Source organism: Pleurodeles waltl, chromosome 7 (assembly GCF_031143425.1).
Source record: "Pleurodeles waltl isolate 20211129_DDA chromosome 7, aPleWal1.hap1.20221129, whole genome shotgun sequence".
Classification (NCBI taxonomy): Eukaryota; Metazoa; Chordata; class Amphibia; order Caudata; family Salamandridae; genus Pleurodeles; species Pleurodeles waltl.
In genome coordinates this window covers 219,388,614-219,415,128 of record NC_090446.1, presented here as the reverse complement: position 1 = coordinate 219,415,128, position 26,515 = coordinate 219,388,614, and the positions used below count along the sequence as shown (strand labels likewise).

General features: G+C 48.6%; 1 protein-coding gene across 1 annotated transcript in view; it reads left to right on the top strand.

Moving 5' to 3' along the window:
* Positions 1 to 26,515, top strand: part of SPO11 (SPO11 initiator of meiotic double strand breaks) — an 883,213-nt gene that overhangs the window by 326,420 nt on the left and 530,278 nt on the right. Inside the window, exon 6 of the mRNA XM_069201619.1 lies at positions 6,975 to 7,061. Within this exon, the coding sequence (XP_069057720.1) occupies positions 6,975 to 7,061 (87 nt within the window). The remainder of the gene's footprint in view (positions 1 to 6,974; positions 7,062 to 26,515) is intronic.

Here is a 26,515-nt window from a genome sequence, read left to right as displayed (position 1 = left end):
GATACATCCAGTACCTCAGTCCCTGGCAGGATGAAGCACTCTGGGCACAAGCCCCCTCCAGAACCAGTGGAGAGATACATACACTACCTCAGTCCTTGGCAGGATGAAGCACTCTGGGCACAAGGCCCCCTCCAGAACCAGTGGAGAATGACATCCACTACCTCAGTCCTTGGCAGGATGAAGCACTCTGGGCACAAGGCCCCCTCCAGAACCAGTGGAGATTGACATCCACTACCTCAGTCCTTGGCAGGATGAAGCACTCTGGGCACAAGGCCCGCTCCAGAACCAGTGGAGACTGTTATCCACTTGAGAGACTGTGGCTTTACACTCCCCATGATTGAACAGTGGGCAACCCACCTACTGTAGAGACTTGAGAGACTGTGGCTTTGGACTCCCCAGGATGGAACAGTGGGCAACCCACCCACTGTAGGGACTTGAGAGACTGTGGCTTTGCACTCCCCAGGATTGAACAGTGGGCATGTGGCCCCCTCGTGGATTTGGCATCGTGCACTCAACTGGCTGAGGTATCCTCCCTTTCTCTTCCCCCTGAGGTGCCTGTTTTATTGCTATCTGATGCCCCTGCAGCGTTCGGGGATTTGAGTGTGGGCCTCGCCCATGCCGTGTGGGCCCAGTGTTCCACGGACTTCAATGGAGCACTACCTGGACTACTATTCTTGGTGTATATATTTGTTTATGGTGTATATATATTTTTTGCGTACTGGATTTTAATATATTACAATGGTTACACTCATTTCCTTTTGTCTTTGCATTCTTCTGGGGAGTTTGGGGGGTGTAACTGTAATGTATCATGCTGTATTAGTGTGTGTGTTGTAGTGGGTGAGGGTGGGGGTGTTGCGTGTGTGTGTCCCTGTTTTTTCCCTCCCCCTTCCCTGTGTCATAGGTGCAGTACTCACCGTCGTCTTCGCCGCCGGCATTCGTGTTCCTGGTAGAGGAGGAAGAAGATAAGGGCTGGCAGGATCTGGAGCTTGGGTTCCATGGCGTCCGGATTCCTCGTGGGGTGTGTTGAGGTGAGTGTTTTCCCTTCGAAGTCCTGTTTCCGCCGTGTTTTTGTTCGCGGTGAATCCGCCCCGGAAAAGGTGGCGGATTGGTAGGTTGTGATACTGTGGGCGGTACGTTGTCCTCCGCCTGTCTGTTGGCAGTGACCGCCATGCTGTTTGTTTGTACCGCTGTGGCGGTCGGAGTGTTAAAGTGGCTGTCTATGTTGGCGGTTTCCACCACGGTCATGATTCCGCTTTAACACCGACCGCCAGGGTTGTATTGACCACCTTTATGTCCTCCTGATATTTCAAATATGTGTATTCTTTGTTTTTGTGTTTTGTCAGAGTCTGAATTAAATTACTCAGTGTTTTAAAGAAAACTCTTAGCTCTTAGCCATGGAGATGTCTTCAACTACACTGAGACCTGTTTTGACTGACACTAGAGGACCATTTTGTATTTGATCATCAAAATATGGAATATTTTATGAATAATCATTGCAGGAATTTCAGTCACGATACATAGACATTCCACTCTCAGGGGATCTCCATTGAGAGTCATAAGCACTGAATAGTTCCGTCCCACTTGCAGGGATCCCGGAGGACTTCTTTACAATATATCTTCTTAAATGTGGATGCTTGCCTTTCTTCAGGAAGGCCTGTAGATAAGCTTGAGACAAGAGCATTGTGTAGCCCATACGGAAGGCTATAATGGCCAATTTCTTCAGATTGATTTAAAAAAAGTAATTTTATATATATATATATATATATATATATATATATATATATATATATATATATATATATATATATATATATATATATATAATGCTTAAATATCTTTCCACCAGTACCCCATCATGCCCAGCAGGTGGCATTCGCTTCAGTTCTTTGGTGACAGGCGTTTAGAGCAGTGAGCTCAGTCTTTTTGGCTTTTTCTTTTACCAAATAGTCCATTTGATTTACTGCTTTTTTTGACAGAACATTTTTTTCCTTAGTCAAATAGAATGCCATTTTTATTTGAAAAGTGCCCTGTCTGTGGAAGAAAAAAGGGCATGTCAGACCCTCATGGCACCTGCATCATCTGCCTTCCTGAGAGCCATGTTCCTGGCAGATGTCCATGCTGCAGAAAGCTTTCCATATGTACCTTGAGGGAAAGGGAGAAGATTTGCCTCCATGGCACATAGAAGCGACGCAAGGACCAGGAAGCGCAGTCTGGAGGTGGGACATCGAGAGAGCGAGGAGAGGGTCAGTCTTCTACCGGGGATCTGCCACATTCCAACTAGGACAGTAGGTGTGGGAGATCCAAAAAGAGTAGCACAGCCCAAATACGATGTTGTTCCAGGTCAACATTCATAGGTTCAAAGTCGAGGCAAGGTACCATACCAACTTGTTCATCATTGAGGGCTGGGTCCACGTCGAAAAGGAGATGAGGGTCGACATCTAGAAGTGGTAGGTTGACATTGAAGGTTACTACACCGTCGAAGCACAGAAGGACTTCAAAGTCGTGGAGTGTCTCGACATCAAGGAAGATCGATGATGAGACATAGGCGAAAGTCGAAGTCAGGGAGTGTGTCGACATTGAGACCATCTAAATCTGCAGAAAAGGCTAACAAATCAAGGCAGAGATGCAAACCAACATCCATGGACTCTGATTACTCCAGGGTGTATTCTCTGTCCTCTCCTATACTACTGCCAGACTCTCCTACTTATTACTCTCCTACTCCTCTGCCTTTATCTCCACCTCCATACCTCTTCGGCCTCCTCCAATTTCTCCTCCTGCATCTTCTCCACCAACAGTGCCAATGCCTCGTCCAATACCACAGCCTGTGGAAGCTACTTTTCTGAGGCCTCTGCCTTCTCCGCTACAATCTTGATCCAGATTTTGCCATCATTTGCGCTACTCCAGGCATCATTGCCAGTTGACCAGCAATCTTCTCTAACAATTGAGGCTGCATATCTATCACGCCAAATCAATCTCTACTCCAGTCCAAAGACTGCATTGCTTTGGGGCCTCCATCGACACCATCCAGGCAAGAGTGTGTCCTTCGGAAGAGAGACTGTTATCAATCTGTCCAAAGCATCACTCTCTCATGAAAGTATTCCACCCCACAGTGAGAACAGTGTCCTCTCTTCCTAGCTCAATGTCGTTGTGTATCTTTCTGACTCTGAATACATGCGTCCTCTCCAGGAATGCCTCTAAGATCTGTGGGACCAACTTACGAGCAATTGGGTGGACAAGATTACAGTCCTCCCCAAAGCAAAGCAGGCCCTAAAATGGTGGTGCTCTCTGACAAATCTGCTTCAAGGGATGCCATTTCATTAGGATATTCCTTCCCAAGTCATAATAACAGATGACTTGTTACTCGGTTGGGGAGCAAACATAGATCACCTACAAATCCGAGGAAAAAGGTCTCAGAGAGAGATGACCTATCACATCAACCTCCTCAAGCTCTGCACAGTCCATCTAGTGTTGAAGACTTTTCTTCTGTCTTTCAAGATGCAATCCCTGCTTGTTCAGAGAGACAACACGACAACTATGTACTTCCAAAACAAGCGGGGCGGAACGAGGTCCAGAGCTTTATCTCTTGAAGTCCCAACAATTTGGAAGTGGCTAATAGCCAGAGACTTGCAGAGAACTGTAACTTATCTCCCAGGTTTCTGAAATGTTCAAGGAAACTCCCTTAGCAGAGTCTGACAAGAAAACCATAAATGGGTCATTCTCAAGAAAGTCATGCACACCATCTTTAGAATGTGAGGATCTCCTCACATCTACTTATTCGCCAACACAGAAAAATAAAATGCACAGGCTTCACCTCGAGGTACTGTGAACCAGGAACACTGGGGAATGCCCTATGGAACCAGTGGTCCAGCAAATTTCTATATGCCTTTCCTCCGATTGCCCTTGTCAGTTTTCATCAAACTGTCTTACTCGAGGGCCAGAATGATCTTGATTGCTCCAGAGCGGTTACGTCAGAGCTGGTTCACGGACCCTCATCACCGGAGCATCCACATCTCAAGCTGCTGTGCAGACCAGATCTTCTCACAAAATTCAGAGGTCAGATGGTTCCCTCCAATCTTTCCTCCTTGAGTTTGGCAGCATGGCTCCTGAGCTAGTTCGGTATGGGCATCTGAACCTTCCACAAGAATTAATGAACATTCTAAAAGAGGCAAAACAACTGTCAATGCGTTCAGCCTATTAATTCTAATGGACGAGACTTAGCATTTGGGGCCAGACGTATCAAAGCTTTTTGCGTTCACAAATGGTGCGAATCACAAAATTCCACCATTTGCGAATGCAAAAATGTCTTTCAGAATGTATGAAAGGTATTCGCAGTGCAATTTCAAGGAATCACTAAAATAGCGATTCCCTGCAATGGCGACTCCATTTAGGGATAGGTAATTGCAAATAGGAAATACCTATTTGTGATTACCAGTGCACATGTATCATGCATTTCCTAAATGCGAATTTGGCATATAGGAAATGCAATTACCACAAATGGAAGTTTGGTGGTAAGCATGTGCAAATTTTAAAAATGCATTAAAAATGCATTTTTAAAAATGACATGTAGCGCACACATGACCCTAGGGCTTTACATGTCCACAAATATTTTTAGGAGTGCATCAGAGGGGGCCTTAGGCCCCCAGCACCCTGGGATTTGCATTACCTAATTTGCAAATTCCTAACAGGAAGTCACAAATTTGGAAATGCAAAACCATTCACACCTATGGGCCTACAGGCCCTTAGAATCCCATTCCTAATTACAATTCGCTAATAGCGATTGCGATTTTTAAGAAATTGCTATTACCAAATCGTAGTTTTCCTACATCCCATTTCTCAAATAGCGATTTCTTAAAGTTCGCTATTTAAGAAATGCAAACTGGAAGCTTGTTACATCTGGCCCTTGGTGTACCAAAAAGAACTTGGATCCACCAACCTGCTAAGAAGATGTCATCCCTCCATACTTACTTCATTTAGCCAAATCTGGCTTACAATTTTCTTCCATAAAAGTTTATTTGGTAGCTCTTACTACTTACAGAAATGTACTTCACAACCCTCCTTTTCTTTAAATCCCTATTATCAAGGATTTTTTAGAAGGGTTGAAGAAGGTTTTCCCTCCCAAAATGCGTCCATCTTCTCCCTGGAAGCTCAATACAGTTCTCTCATGCAGGCCCATTTTGAGCCCGTTCACAAATTGTCATTACATCTCTCTTTGAAGACTGTTTTCCTTGTACCGATCACATCAGAACATAGGATTAGCAAAATTCAGACACTGTGTTCCCACCAACTATATATCATTTTTCATTCCAGTAACGTAGTGATGAGGACTCACCCAAAATTCCTACCCAAAGACATTTGGGACTTTCAGGTCAATCAGACGGTTTCCTTGCTAACTTTCTTCCAGCATTCTCCAACACCTGCTGAAAAGGCTTTCCACTCACTAGATGTTGGGTGAGTTTTAAAGTTTTGTCTAGACAGGACAAGACAAGAGATATATAAAAGTTGGGCTAATTGTTTGTAAACTATGGACTAGTCAGTACCAATGAATAGTACTTTGTATTATCTGATGTTATCATGAAGCAAAAACGGTTCTGTCCAGTAGACCTAACGCTCACTCCACAAGAGGGAAAGCGACTACTGCTTCTGTAATGAGAAATGTCCCTATAGCTGAAATCTGTAAAGCATCTAAATAAAGATCTGTTCATACACTTACCAAACATTACTGTTTGGAGTGAGATGCTAAAACAGATGCTCGAGTTCGTTAGGCCTACCTAAGGAATGTATTTGCTTGATTTGGTCGATTGGTCTCCTCAGTCGATTGGTCTCCTCAGTCTGTTCCACCGCTCTTGGTGAGGATGGTTTTGCTATTCTATTCATTTTTTATGACTATCAATGGAGATCCCTTGAGAGAGAGAGAGAAGGAATGATTTCTTACCTGTAATCCAACTTCTGTTTCAGGGAGAATCTCAAAGTCATATCAACCCTCTTGCCCCTCGGTGGAGACGACAGAGACGATAATTGGACCTAATTAATATTGCCACATCTTGTCATAAAGAGCTGAAGTAGCTGCCACCTGCTGGGCATGATGGGATACTGGTGATCTCTGGGCCCTTAAAGGAGCAGACGCTGCTTGTACAATCACTTAATGGGAGCCTGTGGGGCTACACTGTCCTCTTTTCCTCATCTTTTTTGTACAAAGAGCAGGATTATCATGGACATTTGCAGTTGGGTAACTTATAGTAGGGATGCTTGCAGAGCCACACAGGGTAAATTCCTGCCAAACACTCTCTTTAATGGTCGTATCAGGAACAACAAGCTATTTGCAGTTACTCTGTGAAAAGACTCCAATACCATCTCTCTTGAGGAAACCCTTTCTGAATCCTTCTGAGCTGGGTACAATTTACCTGATTTCCAAAGTGATAACATTGCTAAACTTATAGAGGCTGTGGTGGATCAATAACTTCAACTTTCTTGGAAAGTTTGCAACTTTTATACCATTTCCAGAATCTGAGTAGCCCACTATATTCGTTATTGGATCAGTGACTCAATGATTAACGAGTGGAAACATAATTTCTGCCACCCATTAACTCATGTATTTTCATGCAGCAATGCATTACAGATCACTAAAGGGAGATTGGTGATATTACTGGTCCTTCTCCATGTATTACAGATGTGCCTCCCATTGAATTATCAAAGATGTTTGCAAAGGAGTCAAAATATCTGAAAACCCATTTACAGTAAAAAAAAATTGTTCTGCACAGTAGCCAATCAGGGAGCAGGTTGCTCAGACACTGCCTTTTGTGGGAGTTTCCTGAAGAACAGATGAGTATGTGTAACTCACAAATGAAATAAAAGGATAGTCCAGTCAGAATAAGTATGATGTTGACTGATCTACAAAATACTTAAATTGACTAGTTCTCCCTGCTTTCCATTTACATTTTTCTTCACCATTGCAACTTTTATTTTTTTTCCACCAGCTGTCTACCTCCAAAGGTTGCATTGCGGGAGATTTGTGCTATTCTGAGGAAGATGGGACTAAAGTAAATTGTAACTGTTATTCAACGGTAAGATGCCTTAAAAATGTAATCTTTCTCTTATATAGTGTAGAAATGTGTTCTTGAATAAGGACCTAATTTAGATGTTGGTGGTAACGGTCCTGCCGTCAGTCGACTTTTTGACTTGAAACTCATCCCCCTGCAACAACGGTCTCATCACTGTATTTAAATACTGGCGGTCCCATAGATTAAAACCCGCATTCAAACTGCCGTCTTTGCCAAGAAACACCACCAGCGCGAATGGTGGGAAAAGGGGATGCTTGCGGGACCTCTGGCAGCCTTCCCGCCATGCAGATTCAGATGTGCCTTACTGCCAAGAAAAAAGTGGGGGTCTGACCTCAACTTCTTACTTGTCGGACTGGAGGGGAAGGGGGTGAAAACTCCAATTATTTCCATTTCACCCACAGTCTTTGACTGGACCGGACCGGGTAACACCTGTCATCGCTGCTGCCACCGACCCACAGAGAAAACAAGACCGCTCCCCCCCACGTTGACGAACTCCAAGGTGGGGACATTGCATTGCCAATGTACTTTGGGTGGGCACTACACAAGAGGTGGGGAGCACTGGAGACATATACATGTTACAGTTATTTTACACCTGTGTGTGTGTATCCCTTACCTCTCTTCCATAGCCCCTGCCATTGTATGAAGTCCATAGAGTCCTGCTGCCATCTCCCACTGTCAGTGAACTGCCACCATTCAGACTGCCAGCAGAACTGTTACATCTATATGCGGCGCTTGGAAGACCATCACCATGGCAGTATTTTCTGGTCCCCGCCCGACGTGGCTTGGTGGTGCAACCACCAACACCTAAATCAGACCCTGAGATGTGAAGCTGAGTGCACTAATACATTTTGTTCCACATGCCAGCATTTAAGTTTTTAGAGCACATCAACATTTTACAGTCCCTGAAAGAAAAAAGGAAATATGTATTTAAAACAGTAGATAGGTTGTATCTTACTCTCGATGTTTACTTTCCTAGCAGTTCCCATAAACCTATTTACCTGGTATCCAGCCACTCGATCTATAGATATAGGGGGTCATTACGAGCTTGGCGGGCGGCAGTAGCCGCCCGCCAAGCGGTAACTGCCGTGCGGCCGCCAATGCGGCCACACTCCTACGGACCCCATTACTACATCCCCGCTGGGCCGGCGGGCGCAAACCAAGTTTATGCCCGCCGGCCCAGCGGGGATGAGGTCGCAACATAGGAGCCGGCTATGCAGACAGTGAAAAGCTGCCCGGGGCCCTGTTAGGGGGCCCCTGCACTGCCCATGCCAGTGGCATGGGCAGTGCAGGGGGCCCCAGGGGCCACAGGACACCCCTTACCGCCAGCCTCTTCCTGGCGGTGCAAACCGGCAGAAACAGGCTGGCGGTAGGGTGGTCATAATCCCCAGGGCAGCGCTGCCCTGGCGGATTATCACCGCTGGGGCTAAAACGGCGGGAAACCGCCGGCCCCGGCGGTGCGACCGCGGCACTACCGCCGCGGTCGTAATACGGCTCCCCGTACCGCCAGCCTGTTGGCAGTACGGATGCCACATTATCCCTGGTGGTCTCTGACCGCCAGGGTCGTAATGATCGTCCTAGTCTCAGCTTTATGACTAAAGAAGTCTGCTGACATCCTGCTGTTTTAAAGTGTTATTAACATCTGAGTTGGTTTACGTTGTGCATGCTACCACGGCCCTGGAGATGTAAGTGTACCATTACTGCTAAGAGATGCAGTATTAACTGCAGAGTTCATGGCACTACAACCTGGCCATACAAGTTCAATAACAGGTTTAAAAATGGCCATCCTTGTGTGTCTATGCATAAACTCTGGATAGTAAAGTTTGTAAAAACCCAAATAACATACATCTATTCCGTTTTTCATGGCACAATATAAAAGACATATTGGATTACAAATATTATGAAAGTATAAGTGGAAGCTCATTTGGAAGAGTCAGGTGAGATCCAAGTGCACAGCATGTTTCAGTAAAGTTCTCATTCACATGGCGGATGCAAAACAAGAAAGCAGGAAATGGGGATGGGCAACCATGCACCAGCCTTGTACCAATGTCTTAGGTACTATGCGTTAACAAGAAAGAGTGGCAAGCAAAATTGTTGGTCCTATCCATGGCATGGGAGCCTGGCATGCTTGGGATGGGATACATCTGTGGTTCTGCTCAGTGCAATTCTCTCTGTCTTGTACACTGTTGTAGTTGATTCACTTCATAGGTGAATACAATTATAATTCTTAAAATTCTTAAAGACAAAGGTTGTTGATGAAACAGACTAATCAGATTTTATCAGAGATCAGCCTGCAGATAAGTGCATCACAATTTGGTCTTCCTTTTTTATACCCATGTACACCATAAAAACACAACTTTTCCGACCTTATAGAGAAAATTACATAAAAAAAGTGAACTGGTGTCTGAAAGTTCATTGGTGAACACAACAGGTGTGGAGGAAAAAAGAGAAAACTGTCAACCACAACCTCTTAGGTTGTGATCCTATCAGTATCCATCCTTTCAGGGTAAATCGCGAAGACTGTCAGATTGGAACCTATGTTGGGGATCCCTCCTTATGGAATAGATGGTATCATCCACATAATAGTGTCAGGCTTCATCATCGGACATCTGTCCTCACCTTGGCAGGACAATGCCACCCAGGTGGTCTCAACCTCGTGGGTAGATACACCCAGAGGGAGTTCTTAGATAAAGTTATTCTGGATAATATAGGGATCCAGTCATCTTTTAAAATGACCTAACATGGATAACCATTTTGTACTCCAGTATTGGAACTTTCATAGATTCATTCCCCGTTGTCGAGATGGGAGTCCCCGGTACCTTAAAAAAGACAATGGGGGTGATTCTGACCGCGGCGGTCGGCGGTCGCCGCCCGCCAAGCGGTTCCCGCCGAAAGACCGCTCCGCGGTCAAAAGGCCGCGGCGGTCATTCTGGCTTTCCCACTGGGCTGGCGGGCGACCGCCGAAAGTCCGCCCGCCAGCCCAGCGGGAAACACCCTTCCCACGAGGAAGCTGGCTCAGAATGGAGCCGGCGGAGTGGGAAGGTGCGACGGGTGCAATTGCACCCGTCGCGAATTTCAGTGTCTGCAAAGCAGACACTGAAATTCTTTGTGGCATGGGCACTGCAGGGGCCCCCAGGGGCCCCACAACACCCCATACCGCCATCCTGTTCCTGGCGGGCGAACCGCCAGGAACAGGATGGCGGTATGGGGTGTCAGAATCCCCATGGCGGCGCAGCAAGCTGCGCCGCCATGGCGGATTCCCATGGGCAGCGGAAAGTCGGCGGTACACCGCCGGCTTTCTGCTTCTGGCCGCGGCGGTCAGAATGCCCGGCGGAGCACCGCCAGCCTGTTGGCGGTGCTACCGCCAACCTCCGCCATGGCGGTAATTACCACCAGGGTCAGAATGACCCCCAATGTCCCAAAGACATAACATCTATAACTAAGACATTCTCTTCATTTTAACAACCAATCCAAGTCTTTATGTAAAAAGAACCAAACTTGAACCTCAGCCAATCAGAGAGTACCACCCTTTAGAACCCTCCTGGGAGAAGCTCCAGCACCTCAGATTTTCTACTGCACGTTGTGCCCGGGAGTCTCCTCTGAGCTCTGCTCAGTTTATTCTTGTGAGAGAAGATTTTCTGAATTTATTGGAATTCCTTTTGCTATAGGGTGTCTCTGATACACACTTCTACCTTCTGGAACCTGATATAACAGCAGGATGTCAGACAGAGAGAGGAAAAGTATCTTCAGAGCCTGCAGTGCTTGTGGAAAGAAAAGGCTCCATTCAGAGGACCCTCATACAGAGTGTATATATTGCCTTTACCCTGAACACTCTGCTGCTGATTGTAAGGTATGTCGTACCTTTTCTTCAAAGACTTTGAAAGATAGATAGGGGAGGCTGTTGCTTTGGCTCCAAAAACTGAAGACAAGAAAAAACACTGTCTCAGACTCTGACAATAAAGAGTCTTCATGGTCTTAAAGGAAGTCTCAAAAGAGGCATAGATCACCTCAATCTGAAAAGGGTTCAAGAAAACCCTCAAAGACTTTGAAAAAGACCTCACAGGGGTCTGGTGAAGGCCGCAGTCTATCATCTTCACCTAAGGAGAAAAGATTCTCTTCTAACTCCAGTCATCGGCCTTCAACATTAAAAGGAGGTCTCAAAATCCTCCTCAGGGCCTTCCACACCCCCTCCAAAGGTGTTGACAATGTTTAGAGAACCGTCCTCAACCTCTGAAGATAGACCGTTGGTGACGATTCCACCATCGACGAGATCATCGTCGTCGACTCTGTCGTCGACGAGTACGTACAGGGTTAGCCTCGTCGGCGGTGACAACGACGACGGTAACCTCTCTGGGAATGGTGACTTCTTCCTCATCGTCGACGACGTCCACGACGATGATAACAAAATCAGGAATGTCGACGCTGAAGATCAGAACATCGACGACGATGGTTCCGACGACGACCCCGTCGACGGACAAGATACCTTCATCTATGGCGTTGTCAACAACATCGTCGACGGGAGAACTTGGATTGTCGGAGACGACCCCGTCGACGACCTTGTTGGTGGTACTGTCGTCGACACCGTCGATGGTGCCGTCGTTGACACCGTCGACAAAGCACAAAAAGAAGCAGTCTGCGTCTCTGTGGGGAAATATTACTCCAGGAGCTACATCCCCAAGTAAGATCACTCCATTAGTCCCGACCCATCTCTTAGAAGAGGATTCAGATGATGATGGGCCATTCAGGACAGCCCATACTCCCTCGCAGCTGAACGTAAAATACCAGGAGGATGATGAGGAATATTATCACCAGTATTATTCTCCTCAGCGGCAGCAGACCTATATTCCAGAGGACATGGTTTGTGTTCTGACTTCCCTTATATCTGACCTGCAGTCTATGCTGTCAGATTACAAACAGAGATTCCCCGTCAGTGCCGCAACCTGACATACAGACGGCACCTCCTCCATCCATACCAGCCACTACTCTGCCACAGCCTAGAGCATCCCCTAGATCAGCCAGAAGTACCCCACAAAGGTCCTTCATACAAGTAGCGGACTCTTCGGATGAAGAAAGGGAAGAAGGGGAATTGCAAGACAACTCGGATTGGGACAATTATATATTGCCGACAACATCGTCTCCGTTGCCTACCCCTGTGGACTCTCCCCTGGAGATATTGGAGGTTTCCACAATTTGCTTGAGAGGGCGGCATAGAGATTTGGCATACCCATGTCGTCCAAACAGATGGACCGTTTTTTATATGACTTCAAAGAGCCGTACCAGAAGAGTGTTTGTTCCATACTTATTGTTGGTTACATCTGGGAGGAAGGTCTAAAGGTGATGAAAAACCCGGCTACGGTAAAGGCAGTCTTGCCCAGGTTAGACAAAAAGTATAAGGCCTCGGAAGACGCTCCAGCGTGTCTTGTCGGTCACCCAAAACCAGACTCAGTTATAACCCAGGCAGCGCAGAGGCGGTCTAAAAATCCATCAACGCCACTCTCAGCCGACCTGGACAGAGAGGGTAGAAGGTTAGACAACAGTGGCAAACTTTTTTCTTCTATGTCTGGCCTCATAGTGAGGGCAGCAAATTCGCTAGCAATCCTGGGGAGGTACGACAGACAATTGTGGGTGGATATTGCCCCATACATGGATCACGTCTCGGAGGAATGTAAGGCAGAGATAAAAAAGATTCTCTTGGAGGGTGAGCGCACCTCGGCTGAAGTGATTGACTGTGCTATGGACATTGCAACAACAGCTTTTCGACAACTAGCTGGCGGAGCAGTTCTGAGATGTCAGGGCTGGTTAAGAGCAACATCCTTCCGTCCGGAGGTTCAGAACAAGGTGTTGGACCTCCCTTTTGACGGAGAAGCTTTATTTGGTAAGCATGTAGATGAAGCCTTGCAGGCTATTCAAACAGATACTGATACCGCAAAGTCTTTAGGGACCCTTCAATTTAAAAAGGTTCCATTTCGCGCTGCCAGAGGTCGGGGAGTCTCGACTTATCGAGGGGGTTACCAGTCCTTTCTCTACCCCTCTGACGCTACACAACACTTTTGGCCGCAATATACTCAAAGGCAACCACCTCAGGCGTTATATTCCTAGAGGAAGATCGCGTCAGGGTAAGGAGACAACCAGACATCAGTGACAACTTCCAGGCTCCAGCTACACCTTTGCCTCACAGCAGGAAGGCAGGAGGAAGGATATTTCACTTTTCCAAGAAGTGGCACCAGATTACATCAGACCAGTAGGTTTTAAACATTGTTCGATTTGGCCATACTTTAGAATTTGTTCAACGCCAACCTTCTTGTTCTCCTCAGACCTTTGTGCAAAAGCATCTAAAACAATTCCGGCTGGAGGTTGTGTCCATGCTCAGAAAGGGGGCAATAGAGAGAGAGTTCCTTCTTCAGAGAAGGGCAACAGTTTTTACTCCCAATTTTTCCCGGTTCGCAAGAACTGGGAATCTTGGTGTCCCATTCTAGATCTCAGGGGCCTAAACAAGTACCTCAAACGCCAAACCGTTTGCATGGTCACATTACAAGATATTCTTCTCCGCATGAACCACAGAGATTATATGACGTCTCTGGATCTCCAGGACGCATACTTCCATATTCCAATTTTACTTGCCCACAGGAAGTATCTACGTTTTGTGGTAGCCGGCAGCCATTTCCAATTCAAAGTCCTTCCATTCGGCTTAAGTCCGCCCCCAGGATCTTTACAAAGTGCCTGGCTCCGGTAGCGGCTTTCCTAAGAAAGAAAAAAATTCAAATGTTTCCCTACTTAGACGATTGCCTCATCAAGGCGCGGTTGTTTCAAGCAGCTCACGAGTCAACAACAGCTTGCATAGCATTATTCGACGAGCTGGGTCTCACTCTGAATCACAACAAGTCAAACATCTTACCTATGAGGGTAACAACCTTCCTAGGTGTGAAGATTGACACCATAAGAGACAAAGCTTTTCCGTCAATAGAGAGACAGATGAAACTTCTTTCCTTGGCAGACAAGGTGCAAAGAAAAAAGTCTCTTTCTGTACGCACTTACAAGTCGCTTCTGGGGATGATGTCTTCTTGCATACAGTTAGCCCCAATTTGTCGCCTAACAATGCGTCCACTGCAGGAAGAGTTAGATCTACAGTGGATACAGAGAGACAACTCATTTGAGGATCTGATTAGTGTGACTCCTCGGATGATCCAGGCTCTCCACTGATGGAAAAGTCAGCGGAACCTCGGAGCAGGCCCTTTCTAAACGAAGTATAGCCAGATGGATAGTAGCAGCTATAAACGTTTGCCACCAAGCAGCTGGAAAACCTTTAGAATCCTCAGTGAGTTTGCATTCGAAGAGGACTCTCTTGGCGTCCATGGCACTGTTTGCAGGTGTACACCCGTAGGACATTTGCAGAGCAGCCACCTGGAAGACAACTCACACCTTTACCAGACACTATTGTCTGGATGCCATTCCTAAGGGAGATGCAGCGGTTGGTCAGGCGGTCCTGCGGCATCTGTTCCAGTAACAGTGAGCTCATATTGCCTCCCTCCATCCATTTTTCTTCTTCGCACATTGCATGTTTTGCATTTGCTTTGCTATATTTACATGTTTTCCTTATACCATAGGATATGAGTGTTTATCAAAATTTAGGGGATTATGGTGGTCATTACAACCCTGGCGGTCGGTGTTAAAGCGGCGGTAAGACCGCCAACAGGCCGGTGGTAAAAAAATTTCAATTACGACCGTGGTGGAAACCGCCAACAAAGACAGCCACTTTAACACTCCGACCGCCACAGTGGTACAAACAGACAGCGCGGCGGTCACCGCCAACAGACAGGCGGAGGACAAAGTACCGCCCACAGTATCACAACAGGCCAATCCGCCACCTTTTCCGGGGTGGATTCACCGCGGATAAAAACACAGCCGAAACAGGATTTCAAAGGGAAAACGCTCACCTCTACACACCCCACGAGGAACGAGGACACCATGGACCCGGAACTCCAAATTCTCCCTGCGATTGTCTTCCTGCCCCTCTACCAGGAGCACGAACAGCGGCGGCGAAGACCACGGTGAGTACTGCACCTACGACACAGGGGAGGGGGGAGGGAAAAAACAGGGACACACGCACGCAACACCCCCACCCTCACCCACTACAACACACACTAATACATATTGATACATCACAGTTACACCTCCCAACCCCCCCGGAAGAATGCAAAGACAATAGAAAATGAGTGTAACCATTGTAATATATTAAAATCAAGTAGGCCAATATATATATATATATATATATATATATATATATATATATATATATATATATATACACACCATGTACAAAATATATACCAAGCATAGTAGTGCTCCAATTAAGTCCGTGGAACACTGGGCCCCCACGGTATGGGCGAGGCCCACACATGATCCCCGACCATGACGGAGAGAACACTGCAGGGGCATCAGATACCAATAAAACAGGCACCTCAGGGGGAGGGAAAGGGGGGGCACCTCAGCCGGTTGAGTGCACGACACTAAATCCACGAGAGAGCCACATGCCCACTGTTCCATCCTGGGGAGTGCAAATCCACAGTCTCTCAAGTCTCTACAGTGGGTGGGTTGCCCACCCTGCAATCCTGGGGAGTGCAAAGCCACAGTCTCTCAAGTCTCTACAGTGGGTGGGTTGCCCACTGTTCCATCCTGGGGAGTGCAAAGCCACAGTCTCTCAAGTCTCTACAGTGGGTGGGTTGCCCACTGTGCAATCCTGGGGAGTGCAAAGCCACAGTCTCTCAAGTCTCTACAGTCGGTGGGTTTCCCACTGTTCCATCCTGGGGAGTGCAAAGCCACAGTCTCTCAAGTCTCTACAGTGGGTGGGTTGCCCACTGTGCAATCCTGGGGAGTGCAAAGCCACAGTCTCTCAAGTCTCTACAGTGAGTGGGTTGCCCACTGTTCCATCCTGGGGAGTGCAAAGCCACAGTCTCACAAGTCTCTACAGTGGGTGGGTTGCCCACTGTGCAATCCTGGGGAGTGCAAAGCCACAGTCTCTCAAGTCTCTACAGTGGGTGGGTTGCCCACTGTTCCATCCTGGGGAGTGCAAAGCCACAGTCTCTCAAGTCTCTACAGTGGGAGGGCTGCCCACTGTTCCATCCTGGGGAGTGCAAAGCCACAGTCTCTCAAGTCTCTCCAGTGGGTGGTTTGCCCACTGTTCAATCCTGGGGAGTGCAAAGCCACAGTCTCTCAAATCTCTCCAGTGGGTGGTTTGCTCACTGTTCCATCCTGGGGAGTGCAAAGCCACAGTCTCCCAAGTCTCTACAGTGGGTGGTTTGCCCACTGTTCAGTCCTGGGGAGTGCAAAGCCACAGTCTCTCAAGTGGATGCCTTTATCCAGCTTTGTGCCCAGAGTGCTTCATCCTGCCAAGGACAGAGGTAGTGGATGTCATTCTCCACTGGTTCTGGAGGGGGCTTGGTGCCCAGAGTGCTTCATCCTGACAAGGACAGAGGTAGTGGATGTCATTCTCCACTGGTTCTGGAGGGGGCTTGGTGCCCAGAGTGCTTCATCCTGCTCGTGGTGGCCTCAGCAGCGTCAGAATCATTGGCGCTCACTGGCCGGCGGTGCTTGTTGCGGCGGTGTCCTGATCAGCGGTGCTGGTGGCGGCGGTGTCCTGGGCAGCGGTGCTGGTGGCGACGGTGTCCTTGGCAGCGGTGCTGGTGGCGGCGGTGTCCTGGGCAGCGGTGATGGTGGCGGCGGTGTCCTGGGCAGTGGTGCTGGTGGCGGTCTTGTCCGCCGTGCAGGTTTTCCCAAACTTGCCGGTTTTACTGTGCCCCTTCCCCACCTTGGATGGTGGCGCAGCTGTCGCCACACTCCCAACTGTGCCCCTGGGAGCGGCTTTGGTGGCAGATTTCTTTCCTCTCTCCTGCCGGTCACTGGCCAACTTTTTGTGCTTTACAGGTGGGGGACTGTCCGTGCTCTGGCTCCTTGCCACACTGGCTGCCCTGCTGCCTGGCACACTGCAGAAACCGGTTACTACTGGCACCACTGGTCCCGCAGATGTTGTGGCTGAGATGCTGGGTTTGGACCTGGAGAGGCGGGCCATAGGAGACTGAAGGGGTAGGGGAGGTGAGGGAAAGAGGTCAAGGTTGCACAGGAAACGTTTTGGGGAACACTGGGGTGGGTAGATTGAGGGGGTTTGGGAGTGGAGGAAGAGGTAGTGGTTGTAGGAGGTGTACGTTTGGTGACTTTGGGTGAAGGTGCATGGGCTGGATGCTGTCGTGAGGTAGATGGCTGTTGGGTGGGTGTGTGGCTGCGTTTGTGTACCTTGGGAGGTGGTCCCACAGACACACTGGGAGAGGACACAGGGGATGTGTGAATGGTAGTGGGGGTGGTGAGTGCACGTGAGCGGGGTGTGGTGGTGGGTGTGCTGGTGATGGACGTAGTGGCTGACGATGTAGTGCATGCAGGTGTGAGTGGAGACGAGACAGGGAGGGAGGAGGGAGACGAGGAGGAGGGGGACACAGTGGAGGCAGTGGCTGTTGGTGTGTCTGCATGTCTATGATGCTTGCGTGAGTGCCTGTGGGATGTGTGGTGCTTATGTGTGCCAGAACTTCCCTTGTGTGTTGAGGTGTGTGCATGCTGGTCTGATGGTGTGCTTGAGGTACAGGGGTTTGGGTCTGGGTGGAGGAAGTTGGGGGGGGGGGCTACAGACAGGGACAATGGCTGCCATCAGTGCTGAGGCCAGAGTCTGAAAAGCTTGCTGTTGGGCTGCCTGACCAGAATGAATGCCCTCCAGGTATGCATTGGTTTGTTGCAACTGCCTCTCTACACCCTGGTTGACATTCAAAATGGTAGATTCCTCACTGAGGGCAGCAGGGGTGACAGGGGCAGGGGCTGAGGTGCCTCGGGCGAAGGAGATGCCCACCCTCCTGGGTGAGCGGGCACAGGAAACACGCTGAGGGGCTGCTGGTAGGGGGGGAGTGGCGGCTGTACCTGTAGATGCGGGGGGCACAGATGGGCCCACCACCCCAAGGGAGCTCACATCAGAGGAGGAGTCCGTATCGCTGGTCTCAGCTCCTGTCCCCGCCGTGGATCTCCCCTCGCCCTCTGTCCCACTGGTGAATTCAGACTCCGTTGTGTCGCCCTCTAGGGCCATGTGAGATGCAGCTCCCTCCTGCTCCGGTGCCACTGCTCCTCCGCCTGATGATGCTAATGCACACAAGAACAGGGAGACCACAAAAAGGGGGGGGGGAGACAGAAGAAAGACATGTTGAGTGCATGCAATACCGCTACCGTTGGTGGACACTACAGACACAGAAGCCCCCTGCACTACGCTGTGCACTTGAAGTTCCCTAATCAATCCCAGGGACATGGGTTACAATGCTATGCCAATTGCTGCACACATGGATGTCACAGGAGCCTGACTAGGTGTAGTTGGCTTTGTACACAGGTGGGGTGGAGTGCCACAGGGCCTGCCTTAAGAAGGGACCTTGCCTACTAAACTCGACCTGTCCTAGGGGAACCCACAGCCCACCATCCCCACCCAGACACCTACAATGCGCGCTGAATCAGCAAAATGAGAGTGTACTCACCCGCTTGTGGCTGCTGTGATGCCCTCAAGCGCCCATCCAACTCCGGGTACGCCACCGCCAGGATCCTGAACATCAGTGGGGTCATGGTGCGACGGGCGCCTCTCCCACGTTGGGAGGCCATCCCTAGCTGGGCCTCCGCCGTCTTCTTGCTCCAGCGGCGAATGTCCTCCCATCTTTTCCAGCAGTGGGTGCTCCGTCTGTGGTAGACCCCCAGGGTCCGGACTTCCTTGGCGATGGCACGCCAAATGTCCTTCTTCTGGTGGGCGCTGACCTACAGGAATAGTACAGGGGAAAAGGAGAAGATATAACCGTCCGCACCTTCACAGTCATTGGCCCATATCCCTACCCTAGCCATGACGCACATGCACTCACCGTCGTTTCATGCACACCTCATTCCCCCCTATCTTTCATCCACACCACTCCAAACAGGCATTGCCCATACAGCATGCTCGCAGTGTACTCACCTGTTTGTCTGGAGGACGTAGAGTAGCGTGTACTGGGGAAGGACCCCATCCACTAGTTTCTCCAACTCCTCCGTGCTGAAGGCAGGGGCCCTTTCCCCAGACACACGAGCCATTGTCTCTTCCAGACTGAGGTCACAGCAGCACTTGCAGTGTAGGTCCCCTCCTGTCGGGGATCAGGTATCAAGTGATTGAAAAGAGAGAAAATGGCGGTCACGTCCGCGGCGGTGCGTACTGTCACCGCCGGCGTACATCGTCATTGGCTCCTGGGACCCATAGGGTCCAATGTTAACCAATGCAGGATAGTGCCGCGGTCTTTGACCGCCTACCGCGACGGTGTACAACGCCAGCGCAGTTACCTAATATCCCCTTGTCCCACTTTACAGGTCAGGCAGCCGCCATTTCAAGGGCCCACATGGCATTATTTTGTACTGCGTCACACATATCTAGGCTTTGCTTAAACACTAATACAGCTATATGTCGATTAGCAAATATTTTCCCATTAAGCTGTGTTTACGTACCTCAGAGTTGGTTGACTCTCTTCTTGCTGTTCTCCTCCATAGGCAACGTCCGCTGGGGCAGGTGAGGAGATGGCGGCATCCTCCGGTGTACATACTGCTGGTGGACCTGTCGACAATGGAGGAGCAACATGTGATCATCACCTACAGACTTGATCGTACCACAATCCTGGAACAGTGTGCCCAGTGGGAGCCAGACCTGATGTCAGCCATCCTCCATCCCACAGGAATCTCCCCTAACGTGCAGGTGCTGTCAGTACTCCATTTCCTAGCAAGTTGGTCTTTTCAAACTACAGTGGCCATAGCATCAGGAATGACCCAGCCTATGTTTTCCAACGTGCTGTCCAGAGTGTTATCTGCCCTGCTGAAACACATGTGGAGCTAAATCGTTTTTCCTCAGGTGGAGGATTTGCCTACAGTAAAAGGTGACTTCTATGCCCTAGGACATATCCCCAACATCATAGGTGCCATTGATGGGACACATGTGGCCTTGGTCCCCCCCGCAGGAGTGAACAGGTGTACAGAATCCGGAAGAGTTACCAATCTATGAATGTTCAGATGGTGTGTTTGGCCGACCAGTACATCTCCCATGTGAATGCCAAATTTCCTGGCTCAGTGCATGATGCTTATAATCTACGGAATAGCAGCATCCCTTATGTGATAGGGCAACTCCAGAGGCACCATGTGTGGCTATTAGGTGAGGACATGGACCCAATACAGTGTGACTAGGTGTCTGGGTCTGGGGATGTCCCTATGAGTTAGTGTGTGTCTAACAGTTGTCCCTCGCCATTTGCAGGTGACTCTGGTTACCCCAACCTGTCATGGCTACTGACCCCTGTGAGGAATCCCAGGACAAGGGCAGAGGAACGCTATAATGAGGCCCGTGGGCGAACTAGGAGGATTATAGAGCAGACCTCCGGCCTCCTGAAGGCCAGGTTCCGGTGCCTTCATATGACAGGTGGTTCCCTATTCTACTCACCAAAGAAGGTATGCCAGATCATCGTGGCCTGCTGTATGCTTCACAACTTGGCTTTGCTATGACAGGTGCCTTTTCTGCAGATGGAGGTGTTGTGGCAGCTGTGGAGCCTGTGGACAGAGAAGACGAGGAAACAGAAGAAGAGGACATAGACAACAGGAACACGGTGATCCAGCAATACTTCCAGTGAGACACAGGTAAGAAGATAACACTGCCTGCTACATCTGATTTAATTCTACTACCTCTCATCTGTCTGTCATTTTCACCCAGTGTATGGTCACTGAGTTGTCACTTTCCCTTACGATTTCACAGATGTGGGTCCCACTGTGTGACATCTGCTTTGTTTCCGCATGGACTAGAGCTGTGTGACATAGGTATGTTGACATTACAGTTGATATAGCATTTTGCCACTGTTATTGCTAATACACATTTTCGGGAGCACAGATAGACTCCTGATTGTTTTGTGATATAAGGGTGTTTATTTAAGTTCTAAATAGTTGAGGGGGTTGTAAAATGGTCAGGGGTGATGGTGGAGGAATGTCCATGACAGAGTCCTGTCTATTAGTCTCACAGGTGTATTGTCCAAAGGGGCATATGAAGTGGAGCTGGGTCAGTTTAAGTATGGACAGGGTGACAAAGTGGGACAGAAGGATGACAATCAGGGTGGTCTCATTTCTGGAGGGTCTTGGCATTGTTCTCTGTCTTTGTCCTGGATCTCAGGGACCGCTTGCGGGGTGGTTCTCCATCTGCAGGGGGTGGGGTGCTGGTGTCGTGGTCCTGTGGCAGTGCCTCCTCTCCACTAGCGCCGGCGGAGGTGGTGGGCTGTTCATCGTCCAGGCTAGTGTCAGGGACCCCTTGTTGTGCCACAGTGTCCCTCCTGGTGTTGATGAGTTCCTTCAGCACCCCTACAATGGTGCCCAGGGTAGAATTGATGGATTTGAGTTCCTCCCTGAAGCCTAAATACTGTTCCTCCTGCAGCCGCTGGGTCTCCTGAAACTTGGCCAGTACCGTTGCCATCGTCTCCTGGGAACGGTGGTAGGCTCCCATGATGTTGTAGAGGGCCTCGTGGAGAGTGGGTTCCCTGGGCCTGTCCTCCCCCTGTCGCACTGCAGCCCTCCCAGTTCCCCTGTGTCCCTGGGCCTCTGTCCCCTGAACCATGTGCCCACTGCCACTGCCCCCAGGTCCCTGGTGTTGTTGGGGTGGTTGGTTAGCCTGGGTTCCCTGTAGTGGTGGACACACTGCTGATTGACGTCTCCTGGGGACAGAGGTATGGCCCGCTGGGTGGGTGCTGTGCTGGTGTTTCCAGAGGGGGGAAGCTCTGTAGTGGCCTGTGCCATTGTGAGGGGAACCGACTGTCCCAAGGTCCCAGATGGGCCGGGCTGGTCATCTTGATCCCGTTGGACTTAGCAGCTGTCATCACTTTGGGCCTCTTCTGTGGGTGGAGTGGACAATCCTTGACCCTTCTGTCCGGTGACGTTAGGTAGGGGTCCTGCAGGGGTGTAAAGGCATGATTATTGCATGTGTGTGTACCATGGTGTGCAATGGGTGGGTGACCTTGTACCCCAGTGCTTGCATCGCTGTGTAGGACCTTGTGTGATAATGGTTTAAGGGGGTGTATGGGTATGTGCAGTGGACTTGCTTTGGTGATGGGTGTCCATGCTTTGGTGTTACATGCAGGGCTTGGGTTTGGGATGTGTGGTTTGTGATATTGGGACATATGTGAGGAGTTGGAGTGATGTGGGTGAGGGCGAGGGTGGGGGCATGTGATAGCATGCAGGTGGGTGTGGGGTGAAGTAGTTAAGGGTTTGACTTACCAGAGTCCATTCCTCCAGCTACTCCTGTGAGGCCCTCAGGATGCAGTATAGCCAAGACCTGCTCCTCCCATGTAGTGAGTTCTGGGAGAGGAGGTGGGGGTCCGCCGGCAGTCCTCTGAACCGCGATGTGGTGTCTTGAGACAACGGAACGCACCTTCCCCCGTAGGTCGTTCCACCTCTTCCTGATGTCATCCCTAGTTCTTGGGTGCTGTCCCACTGCTTTGACCCTGTCCACGATTCTTCGCCATAGCACCATCTTCCTAGCTATGGTGGTGTGCTGCATCTGTGATCCGAATAGCTATGGCTCTACCCGGATGATTTTCTCCACCAAGACCCTGAGCTCCTCCTCAGAGAACCTGGGGTGTCTTTGCGGGGCCATGGGGTAGTGTGGGTGATGTGAGGGTGGTGTGTGTTGTGATGTGTGGGGTGATATTTAGAGGTGTGTTGTGTGAGGTGCTTGGATGTTGTGTGAGTGATGGTGTAGGGTGCCTGTGGATGCTATTGTTCTTTCTGGTGGTGGCTCTCTCTGGCCTTCTGTCGCAGTTGTTGACGTAAGGGTTTGTGGGTGATGTGGGTGTGTGTTTATATTGTATTGAGTGTGTGGGAGTGGTGTGTGTATGTGTATCAGGTGTGTGTATTTCGATTTGTCCAATGTGTTTTGTCAGAGTGTGTGTATTTTGAGCACTGCGGTGTGTACCGCCAATGGAATACTCCGGTTGAAAGACCGCTGCGTGGATTCGTGGGTCGTGATAGTGTGGGCGTATTCCTGTTGGCATGACAGTGGAGGTTTTGTTTTCGCCAGTTTATCACTGACCTTTGGTGTGGCGGACTTGTGTGGGTGTCTGGATTTTGGCGGATTCCGAGCTATGGGTCATAATGACCGTGGCGGAATTCCGCGGCCGTGGCGGTGTGTTGGCGGTCTTCTGCACAGCGGTAAGCGGCTTTTACCGCCAATGTTGTAATGACCCCCATAATGTTTTCATGCTATTAAGATCAGTTCTACAATCTCTGATTGAGGGGTTTGTGGATGTACGTTTAATGCAATGTGCTTAGGATACTGCTTTTTAGTCTGATTCAAGCATGTGAATCTATGAAAGTTGCAATAATGGAGTAAGAAAATAAGTTACTTACTTGTAACTATAGTTCTCCAGTATTGGAATCTTTCATAGATTCACATGCGACCCATCCGCCTCCCAGGAGAAGCTCACCTTTGCATATCATATGTTTAATCATCGATTGGTACACTAGTGCTTAGAAAATCTGAGGTGCTGGAGCTTCTCTCAGGAGGGTTCTAAAGGGTGGTATTCTCTGATTGGCTGAGGTTCAAGTTTAATTCTTTTTACATAAAGACTTGGATGGGTTGTTAAAATGAAGAGAATTTCTTTGTTATAGATGTTATGTCTTTGGGACATTGTCTTTTTTAAGGTATCGGGGACTCCCATCTCGCGACGGGGAATGATTCAAGCAAATGAATCTATGAAAGATTCCAATACTGGAGAACTATAGTTACAGGTAAGTAACTTATTTTCTGATCACACCTTTAATAGTGGTGTCTGTTGGTAAGGATAAAAACAAAATTGGACAGTTTGTGTGAGTAGAATGACTCAGTCTGTCAAAACAATCATTTAGGCCAACGTGTTTCAACCCTCACGCTGAGCCATAACTGGTCAGGGGCATTCTTCAGGGCTAGAGAAACTTATCTGTACATCAGTGAGGTGGATCCTATTCTGTCCTACTACTGAGAAAATATACTTCACATCCAAAAAACTCAAGGCCTATCCGAGTGCTATTGAAAGGTTGAAGTTACCTATACATAAAGGGAAAGGGAAACAGAATACATTAAACCAGTTCCTTCATAGGAAGTGCTCTATTTCTAGCATGCACTAGTGATTGATTACGTAAACCCGTCTAATGAAAGAACACAGCAACCCACTGCAAACAAAGGTCCTAAATTGCATGCTACAAGTGATTTTGCAAAACATGCAGGTCTTCATTATTGCGTATGCGGTGCCCATCGTTGTTACTCATTACGTCCACTCATCCTCATAGCTTATGAGGATGTTCGTACTCTTACCCTAAACTTAAGGGCTGCAGGCCCCTGGTCTGGGGTGGGGGTGATGCCCCTTGTAGGCACACACTGTGGAGGGAAGAATAACAGATCCTCAGGAGCTGATCCACCCCACTCTGTCCCCTGTGAAGCCCAGGAGTAAGCAATCAGCTCATTGCTTGATTGTGTGAATAGAGAAACTCTCAAGCTATTCAGTCTACCTATACTAGAGATATACGTTATGGGCTATCGGGTATTTTGCCATGCATCCCTCCGTTGGCTCATAGGAGGTATGTCTCATATTCTATTTCCAACTGTCTATCCAGAGAATAGTACCAAAATGGGAGGGGCAGAAATGCCTGTCCACTGTGTAACTCTTGCGGAAATAACATAAACTACACCCGGCTACTACTGGCAGCGTGTCGGTGTGTACAGGATCCCTGCTGTGGGCAAGCATGTTGAAATTTGGTCCCCAAGCTGGCCCACCCACACATACTTATTTCGTAAAATGGTGCATCATCGTGTTAGCACCTTTTACAATCTCCTCCCATCCCTACTGTGGGCAAAACACGCCGAGATCTGGTCCCCCGTGTTCCCTGCACTTAGTTCATCTGTGGCGTTTCTCCCAGACACACGGCATGTGCATCACCCGCGCATAGTCGGCATAAGGGCTGATGGGATTTGTGGTCCCATTTCAGTCCTCATTTACCATGCGCATGCGCGCTGGCCGCAATTCGTCCCATTGTGTTGCGGGTATGTCAATGATCTGCTTACATCCATTAATTTCACTGGGAATCACTAGAACATCCCATCTTTTAGCAGGCATGACCACACTTGGAACCGCATCTTAGTAACAGGCCCCTGGACCTTGTTCTGGGACCTTAGTCTGCTCAGTGATAAGGTTGTTGGGGGTTAGGGTTTTTTATATATATTATTGGGGGGTGCGGGTGGGAGTTGGTATTTGTGTGTTTTTATCTTGAGAGGGTGGGAAGAATTGGGCTATGGCACATTTCTATAATAGTCTTGATGATAAGAAAAATTGCTGTATTGTTGCCCTATGTTCTCTGCTAGATGTGCTAATAGGCCCAACTTAGTCATTATTTTTTTTAGTGACTCTGAACCTACTGCTGTAACATTGACCATTGTATTTTGTCGTTCAACCAATATCTGTGTGTTTGTAAACGCCATGCCCATCTCTGCTTGTGTCGTAGAAGCAGTTGGCTCACATCAGCTCTTGTTTCTCTTAATTCGTCAATGATATACCATTCCATATCGTCTGCCGTGTGATTATTCATGATGTAGTGGCTGGTTAGTTTACTTGAGTCTCATCTACATTGTATCGTGTTCCTATGCTCACAGATGTGTGTACCCACCCTTTTAGTTGTCATGCCGATGTACTTTAGTTTGCAAGAACAGCTAATGACAGACCATGTTCTTGCTATTACAGTTAGTAAATGTCCTCAAATCCCAGGGGGTATATAAACCCAGGTCTCGGTTTGTCTTCTTTTTTGTGAATTGGCATACACTGCCTTTCCCACATGGGTGGTGGCATGGTGGTGGTGGTAAATGCCATAATGTAGATTGCGTGACCGTTGGTGCCTTGTCCCGAGGTCGTGTGTGGACTATTCTGTCTCGGATGCTTTTTGCTTTCCTAAAGGCAAGTATTGGTTGCTGGAAAGGAAGTCCTCCCGATGACAGTATTTTCCAGTCATCCCTGATAACCTTTTGTACTTTATTGGACAAAGGATTGAGACAAGTTGAGACACAAATTAATCTTTTCTTCTTGGGTTTTTGAAAGGATTCCAATTGTTGCTGCCTGTAATTATTACATGCCCTCATATCAGCTTTCCTTACAAGGTGATTAGGGTTGTTCTTTTCGATCAGTTTGTTGGAAAGTCTTTTGGCATGTTTGGTATAGTCCGTTAGGTTGGAACAGTTCCGTCTTAGTCGTAGGAACTGACCAACTGGTAAATTCTCTTTTAGGGTTTATGGGTGGAAACTGTCAAGTTGGAGTAGGTTGTTCCCATCTGTTGGTTTGTAGTAAACTCGTGTTTCCAGATACCCACCTTTTCCTGAATAAGAAGATCAA